At 39.0% G+C, this 8,993-nt stretch overlaps 1 protein-coding gene across 8 annotated transcripts in view; it reads left to right on the forward strand.

Moving 5' to 3' along the window:
* The window catches only part of LOC135094011 (ATP-dependent RNA helicase A protein-like), a 23,538-nt gene extending 20,789 nt beyond the window's left edge, over positions 1 to 2,749 (forward strand). For 7 of the 8 annotated variants that reach the window (XM_063993717.1, XM_063993719.1, XM_063993715.1 and 4 more), the window contains 2 exons: positions 124 to 274; positions 652 to 2,749. In XM_063993717.1, coding sequence (XP_063849787.1) covers positions 124 to 274; positions 652 to 917 — 417 coding nt within the window. In that variant the 3' untranslated portion in view covers positions 918 to 2,749. The remainder of the gene's footprint in view (positions 1 to 123; positions 275 to 651) is intronic. The other variant, XR_010263542.1, reaches the window with a different exon arrangement.
* The last annotated feature ends 6,244 nt before the right edge of the window (positions 2,750 to 8,993 follow it).

Genomic DNA, 8,993 nt, shown 5'->3' on the forward strand with positions numbered 1-8,993 from the left:
TTTTTCCTCCTCCTCCTCCTTCTCGTCCTGTAACACTATGAGATCCCAAAGCCAACCCAATACACACTTAACACACTCGCAGCACCTCCCACATCATACCAGTGACCATCTCATCCCCATCAGGTCATGAACTGCATCCGCCAGCTGTGCCGCATGAACGCAGGCCGGCACAACATGGAGCAGATCAGTCTGGGCAGCTTCAACACCCCCCGCCCCCCCAGGATGTTTGGCACTGGCCCTCCTATTAAGAGAATGAGGTCTGATGATGAGCCAGGTAGGTGGAGGAGGTGGAGGTGATTGGGTTTGGTTAGGGTGATGGTAGTAGTAGTAGTAGTAGTAGTAGTAGTAGTAGTAGTAGTAGTAGGTTAGGTTAGATTAGATGTGTAGTAGTAGTAGTAGTAGTAGTAGTCTTGTTAAATAAGTAAACTGTTTGTCTGTTTGTTTATCTATTCGTCTATCTAAAGTGTATTTGTGTATTATTTATCTTTCTGTCCATCTAAGTAAGCTATCTGTTTTTCTGTTTACCTATTTATGTACCTAACTAAATTTCCCATCAGTTTATTTATCATCCAGTAACACTAAAAAAAAAAAAAGAAAAAGAAAAAGAAGAAAAATCCTCCATTCGTAGACAAACAAGACTCTCTCCTCCAGATGGCGGCAATGGCGGCAGCAGCGGCGGCTTCAGCCAGCCTCCGGGCGGTGGCTACGTCAACAACAGTGCGTTTGGAGGGCGGGGTGGCGGCGGCTTCCGGGGCGGCTACAGGGGTGGCCGGGGGGGCTATGGAGGTGGGGGGTACAGGGGAGGGTATGGTGGCGGTGGAGGGTTTGGTGGGGGAAGCTTTGGGGGGACTTCTGGCTTCTCCCGTGGGGGTTACATGGGGGGGATGGGGGGGATGGGGAGTAGGGGCCAGTATTAAGGAATGGGATCAGATATGCATTAGTTCATGTTGACTGATTTGTTTGTTTCTGATAAGGTGTTTGAAATATTCTGATACCCACCATTCATTTCACTACCAGTCTGTTCTGTCTTCAGTAACTACATTAACAACACCATCTTGTCATGAATTAGTCTGTAAGAGAGTTGGTATTTTACGTAAGACAAGAGGATGACGATGCATTTATTTATTTATTTTATTTTTGTATTTATTCATTCATTTATTTTTTTATTTTATTTTTTTTATTTATTTATTTTTTCTTTTTTTCACAAGTCATTTCATTGCTGATCTATTTGTCTTTTACAAGGATTAGCATCACTAGTATTTTTCATCATTTACTCCATTTGATTAAACTTGTGTGGAATTTGAAAGGAAAAATTGTTTAAATGCTTCTAATACGAAAGTTAATCATTTTATCAATAACCAGTACTTTATTTTTTAGGAGGATTTTGAGCATTAGTATTCTTCATCATTTACTCCATTCGATTAAACTTGTGTGGACTTTGAAAGGAGAAATTGTTTAAATGCTTCTAATACGAAAGTTAATCATTTTATCGTTAACCTGTACTTTATTTTTTAAGGAGAATTTTGAGCACCATTAGTATTCTTCATTATTTACTCCATTCGATTAAACTTATGTGGACTTTGAAAGGAGAAATTGTTTAAATGCTTCTAATAGATAAGTTATTCATTTCATTATTCTGTTCTCTCTTTTTTTGATAATTTTGAGCACCATTAGTATTCTTCATTATTTACTCCATTCGATTAAACTTGTGTGGACTTTGAAAGGAGAAATTGTTTAAATGCTTCTAATAGATAAGTTATTCATTTTGTTATTCTGTACTCTCTTTTTTGAGAATTTTGAGCACCACTAGTACACAAAAAGTTACTCTGACAATTCCTAGCATGGATATCATCATTATTTTATTACATGTTCTGTTCTGTGACGTTCAAAAAGGAAAATCTTTACAAATGTCCCCAAAACAGGGTATTCATTTCATAATTAATCCATTTATCTTTTTAATTACTTTTCTTTTTACGGATTCCGGCATCACTAGTTTTCTTTATCTTAATTCTGGTTCATTAGGTTCACTGTTCTATGTAAACTGTGAAAGAGGAGTCTGTGTAAGTGTTTCCAGTACACAAGTCAATATTTTCATCAGTTTATTTATTTATCTTTTATTTATTTTTGAGAATTTCCAGCATCACTAGTTTTCTTTATCTTAATTCTGGTTCATTAGGTTCACTGTTCTATGTAAACTGTGAAAGAGGAGTCTGTGTAAGTGTTTCCAGTACACAAGTCAATATTTTCATCAGTTTATTTATTTATCCTATTTTTTTTTTATTTCCAGCATCACCAGTTTTCTTTATCTTAATTCTGGTTCATTAGGTTCACTTTTCTATGTAAACTGCAAAGAAGAGTCTGTGTAAATGCTTTTTCTTATTATTTTTTGAGAATTTCCAGCACCACCAGTTGTATCTTGATTATAATTGTGGTTAGATTTACTATTGATTTGTTAGTCACATTTAACGAGTCGATAGGAGAACCCAATACTAAACAGGAAGGCGAACCGTACTCACCCATTACTGACTCACTGTATTCACCCACCACTGACTCGTAAACTGAACTGTATGGGTTTGAGGTGCACATGGTGTTAGTCAAGTTTACTGAGATGATAGGAAAACCCAGCACCAAACAGGAAGATGAACTGTACTCACCTGACTGACTCATGAACTGAACTGTATGGCTTTGAGGTGCACATGTTAGTTGTGTATGCTGTCACACACTTTAGAGGAATAAATGTATAATTTGGCCTGAAATTTTTCCTGTACAACAATGTGTAATGCAAGAGTTAACTGGTATTCTGTCACTTATCCACGGTTCTGGTAAACACTTAAGTATCCATCTTTCCAGCTTCAGGAAAGGGAAGAAGTAAATTTTAATTCCTTCTGTAATAAAACTAAATGTTCTTTCCAGCCTCAAAAAAAGGGGAAACAAACTTATTTCTTCTCTAACAAAGCTAAACAAACATCCCTCTTTCCAGCATCAGGAGGGGAAACAAACTTAGTTCCTTCTCTAATTAAACTAAACATCTCTCTTTCAGCATCAAAAAAGGAGAAACAAACTGTAACTTCTTTAACAAACCTAACCAAACACCGTTCTTGCCAGCCCCAAGTAAGGAAGACACTATGACCCTCGAACGTCAAACTTAATCGAGCATTCCTCCTTACAACTTCAAAAGAGGACCAAACTTTCATTCCCTCTAACAAACCTAGACTCCCTGCCAGTCCCAAAGCAAGGAACTATGACCCCTTTAACATCAAACATAACTAGTCATTCCTTATAACTTTAAAAGGGAACCAAACCTTCATTCCTTCTCTGACAAACCAAACTGAACACTGAAGAAACAAGCTGATTCCTTATTCATCAGCCTTAACCAAATATCCCTCCTTACAGTCTTTAAAGAGGATACAGTAAGCTTTAATCCCTTCATGAACACCCCAGCCTTAAGTCAAGACACATAGCCCTCAGTACCTTCCTTCTTGTGCTGGTGGTGTGTCTATCTTGGGTCTTCCCGTCCTGATATCTCTTACCTGACATCCTTTGGCTATAAATAGGCTTTTTTGACATGTGTTCAAATGTTTACCTTGGTGTGTACAGGAACTAAGTTTGTTTGTTTGTGTTTTTGAGTGTTTTATTTTAGTTGTGTGTGTGTGTGTGTGTGTGTGTTTACCTAGTTGTATGTAAGGGATAAATAAGCTAATTTGTATTGTGTGTGGTTGTTTAATGTGTGTGTGTGTTTAATCTGTCTTTCCTTGAGTTGATTGTGTGTGTGTGTGTGTGTGTGTGTGTTCCCCACACACACACACACGCTGACACATGAACACCTCAGTCAGTGAAACACCAAGAAAAACTCTGGTATAATTTATTTTACATGTACATCAGGATTCACAATATTTTACAAAGAACCACACAGTTGGACCATATCCTTTCTGAAAGAAAGAAGGAAAGAAACTTTTAACACACACACACAAACTTAAAAATTGTCCAGAACTTTTCAGACACAAACTAATTAAAAAAAAAAAATTCTCGTCAAGATTGAACAGATTCTTAGTCCTGCATGTAAGAGAGTTAAATTCAATTACATAATAGTTTAACATTCACAGAAGGTTAATTTATCTCCCTTTTAACGCACAAATAACACCATACCGGTACAGACTCAGTGCGATTCCCACCATGGTGCGGGCCATCAATCAATAGTCCCTTCTAGATTAGACTTACCTTTAGGATTAATGTTAAGTATTTCCCCACCCCCTATGTACATTTTCATTTTGTTAACTGCCTAAATAATAAACTGTTTATTATTATTATTATTATTATATTTAGTTTAACAAAAAAAATATTCTCTCAAGTTAATATCTTTAGTAATTTAGCATTCAAAAGTTAACATTGCTAATATCTTAAGTAATTTAGCATTCAAACGTTAACATTGCTAACGAGATGCAGACAGGTGTGGAGAGGTGGACATACACACCTGCAAGATCCACTACCCGTACTGGTGTTCACTCCTCCCCATCGGGCCGGCAGGACTGGAAGAGGCCAAGGTTTCTGATGCGGTCGAACTCCTTCTGTGCATCATAGGTTCTGTCAGGGCAAGGAGGTAATGGTTAGTGATGGGGGGAAGGGGGAGGTCTTGTACTGAAAGTGGGTGTTAAGAGATGGAGGTACAGATTTGATAGTAAAGGTACAGACTGGTTATGAGACATGAAGGTACTGTGTGTGTGTAGAGGACTGTGATTGGCTGGCAGAGATGAAGGTACTGTCTGTGTGTATGTGACGAGGGCTGTGATTGGTCGGCAAAGACATGAAGGTACTGTTGTGTGTGTGTTTGTGTAGAGGACTGTGACTGGTTAGCAAAGAAGGTAATTACTGGGTAGTGATGGGAGTACTAGCTAGCAGGCACAAAGACAATGACCGAGTGGGAGCCAGCATTGAAACATAGTCACCGTAAAATTTAAAGATAAATAAGAATATAAAGTCCAATTTCTTAACAAACAAATAAATAACCTATGATAACTTATGTTTACCCAGCACTCCAGCAGACAACAACTACAGTGACAGCTAGAGGGGCTTAACGGCAGCAGATCCCAGGACCACCAGCTTCCCTAGACACACACACACACACCACCAGCACCACCAACCCCTTCCCGCTGTGGTGACGCCTGCCATCTCGAGGGACACCAGCACAGCATCACAGCATAAAGGCGCGTTTCTCCACACACCACCACTCGCCAACCCACAGCTAAGTGATACCGGGTTTCTGTGTCTTGTTAGATCAGTGAGGCATTGTTCCATCCTCTCCTAGTCGTCATCCAGAGCAGGGGGGATTTGTTAAGGTTGCCCAAGGCTTGACTATAATCAGTTTTTTATATAGTTTTATAGTTTATTGTTAAGTAAACTAGCAGAATCACTCACTATTGATTTGTTTTGTTAGTAAATACTCCTTATTGACAGCATTTGATGATTCCTAATATGTGAACAGGTAAGCCAATGCAGGAATACTGATATAACTAGTTAGGGTTAAGTTCAGTTAGGTTAGACCTTCATTAATTTGGTTCATTTCACTAAGTACATCACAATTCAAAAAACAGTAAAGACTTTAACCAGACGTAAACAGTTAACCCTAGAAATTAATACGCTGGTTCCATAATGCAATAATTAATTTGGTTCATTTTACTAGGTAGATCACGGACAAAAACAAAAAAATAAATAAATAAAAAATACAAAACCTAACCTAACCCAAGCATTACATTACCCTCCCCACTCGACCCTAATCTCTCTCTCTCTCTCTCTCTCTCTCTCTCTCTCTCTCTCTCTCTCTCTCTAAGAACCAAAACCTAGTCTAATCTAACCTACTCTCTCTCTCTCTCTCTCTAAGAACCAAAACCTAATCTAATCTAACCTACTCTCTCTCTCTCTCTCTCTCTCTCTCTCTCTCTCTCTCTCTCTCTCTCTCTCTCTCAACTAACCTAACCTAACCAACATACTTATAGAAATCAGCATAACCCTGCATTCTTGGGTACTGGAAGAAGAATTTCCAGCCGAGAACACTGATGACGCTGAGTCCGGAAGCCACAATCAGGTTCTTCTTTATCTGAGCCGTCAGGAGCCCACGCATCACTGGCTTGGCAAGAGTCATGGTGGTGGTGGTGGTGGTGGCTGTAGGGAGAGAGTGAGTGGTGAGGATGTGAGAGATAGGGAGGGTGTGATTGTGGTGGCTGGAGAGAGAGAGAGAGAGAGAGAGAGAGAGAGAGAGAGAGAGAGAGAGAGAGAGAGAGAGAGAGAGAGAGAGAGAGAGAGAGAGAGAGAGAGAGAGACAGACAGACAGACAGACAGACAGACAGACAGACAGACAGACAGACAGACAGACAGACAGACAGACAGACAGACAGACAGAGAGAGAGAGAGAGAGAGAGAGAGAGAGAGAGAGAGAGAGAGAGAGAGAGAGAGAGAGAGAGAGAGAGAGTCACATTAGGTTAGGTGAGAGTTAATTACCATAAGTCAGACTAGGTTAGGTCAGGTATAGAAAAGAATACACTGCTAGGTCAGGTCAGGTCAAATCGAACACAAATTAAACAAAACTCAAAAGAAAATCATTATTAAAATATTCACATTAACAATTATTCGACATAAAAATAAACAAATCTCAGAACCTTCAAATTTCTCACCAAACCAAGGCCTACATAGATGAATAGGCCTAAGGATCAATACTCAGCCCTTATATCACCCTAAAAAAATCAATATAGGCTTTGTATCACCCTAAAATTTATATATAACCCTTTTATCACCCTGAACACCTAAAAATAAATAGGGAGATCTTACATCACCCTACAAATTGATATATAACACTTTTATCACCCTAAATATCAATATATGTATACGTTGTTCTTATTTCACCCTTAAAATCACCCTAAAGGAAATACATCTAAACCTAGTCCCTGTATCACCCTAGATTTAATACTGAACCCTTAAGTCACCCTAAAATTTAAAGAAAACAATGAACAAATATAATTCGGTTTAAAAAAATCAATAGAAAGGTCGATTTTTTTTTACGTTATTTCACATTTAAACTCAAAATTTCTCTACTCCATCTTTGAGTAAGTGAGTAAATATCTCTCTCAGATCACGTCCATCCCTTAAACCCCAAAATCTTAAGGGAAACGGGGAAAAAGGTAGGAGGATAATGTACACAGCGGCGTTTTCCTCCCTAACACCCTTGAGAACCGGCTGAATTTTGCCTTATTTCGCATTTAAACCACGAATTCCTTGCCTCCATCACACGTCACATGAATAACAATGCTTAAAACTGACTTTCCATCCCTTAAACACCCCAAGAAATCAGAAAAACACGCAAAAAAATGAAAAAAAAATAAGTTTCACCCGAGGTATTTCATCATAGCTCTCATGGCCTCCGGAATCAGCTGATCTGAGGGAGACACTTATTAAATCCTCTCTCACGCTTCTCACAGGGCATCCACACGCTTGTCCCTCACAGTAATGGTAACTCTAACTTTAGCCTCCTATTCCCGACCTGCGGAGAGGAGGCCGATGCTGTAGTTCGGGAGATACGTGGAAAAGTGTCCGTCCTTACCCGTCTACGTGATAGAAGTCAGTCAAAATGGCGGAGGAAGATGGCTGCTGTCTCCCCCTTCTTCCGGCCCGGCGCCCCCTCCCACCCCGCCAATTTGAAATGCCTAGGTATTTTTTAGGGTTCTTGGAGGGTAATTGGCTTGTTATTGGGGTTGTTAGAGATTAAGGTGTGTTTATTTTCTTGTTTGTTTTCCCCGTTTTTCTTGTTTTTCTTTGTTGTCGTTTTCTTTCGTTTTCTCTTAAATTATTGTTATCGTTTGGGTTGATAAAGCTTTAAATGTTTTTTTTTTTTTGTTATTTATATATTTGTTTTCTTTTTTTCCTCTCTCTCTCTCTCTCTCTCTCTCTCTCTCTCTCTCTCTCTCTCTCTCTCTCTCTCTCTCTCTCTCTCTCTCTCTCTCTCTCTCTCTCTCTCTCTCTCTCTCTCTCTCTCTCTCTCTCTCTCTCCTTTGTTCTTTAATTTTCTTTTCTTTCATCATGTTTTCCTTCCTTCTCTCTTTATTTTCTTTCTTTCCTTCCTTCCTTCCTTCCTTCCTTTCTTCCTTCGTTTCCCATTCCTTCCTTCTTTTTTTTCCTTCCTTCCTTCTTTCCTTCTCTTAACACTAAATAAAGCTAAAAATAAAAGATAAACAAACCAAATATATCTTCTAGAAAAAACATTAATAAGCAACAAAAAACTGGTTTGAATCAGAGAGAGAGAGAGAGAGAGAGAGAGAGAGAGAGAGAGAGAGAGAGAGAGAGGGGGAGAGGAGGGGGGAGATGAACGGGGGGTAAGAAGGAGGCACAAGAGGAAGAGGAAGAGGAGTATAAGCATTGGCAGCGAGAGGCAGGGGGAGGAGGAGGAGGAGGAGGAAGAGGAGGAAGAGGAAGAGGAGGTAGGGGGGGGTGGGGTGGTTGGGGAAGGGAGCCCCCTGTTCTCTCTGACCCCTTAGGGAAGTAAATGGAGACGCAACATAACTATTAGTAGTAGTAATAGTAGTAGTAGTAGTAGTAGTAGTTGTTGTTGTTGTTGTTGTTATGGAAATAGATTTAATCCTGCTATATACAACAACAACAACAACAACTACTACTACTATTACTACTACCACCACCACCACCACCACCACCACCATCACCACCAATACTACACAAAACTTTACATAAAATACACACAAAAAATAAATAAATAAAATCAAGATAAGAAAATACCCGGAAAAAAAAACTTAATTCGCCAGTTAATGCCCCCAGGTAAACTAATTAACGAATCTGAGGTTGACCAGGTACCGTAAATTGAGCGATAATTTAGGCAGGTATTGAATTATTAGTGACAAATATATGCTATTGTCTTTTTTCTAATATGAAGTAAAGATTAGTGTGTGTATGTACGTGTGTATACTCATAAACACGCATATATTAATAATTACAAA

Source organism: Scylla paramamosain, chromosome 44 (genome assembly GCF_035594125.1).
Source record: "Scylla paramamosain isolate STU-SP2022 chromosome 44, ASM3559412v1, whole genome shotgun sequence".
Classification (NCBI taxonomy): domain Eukaryota; kingdom Metazoa; phylum Arthropoda; class Malacostraca; order Decapoda; family Portunidae; genus Scylla; species Scylla paramamosain.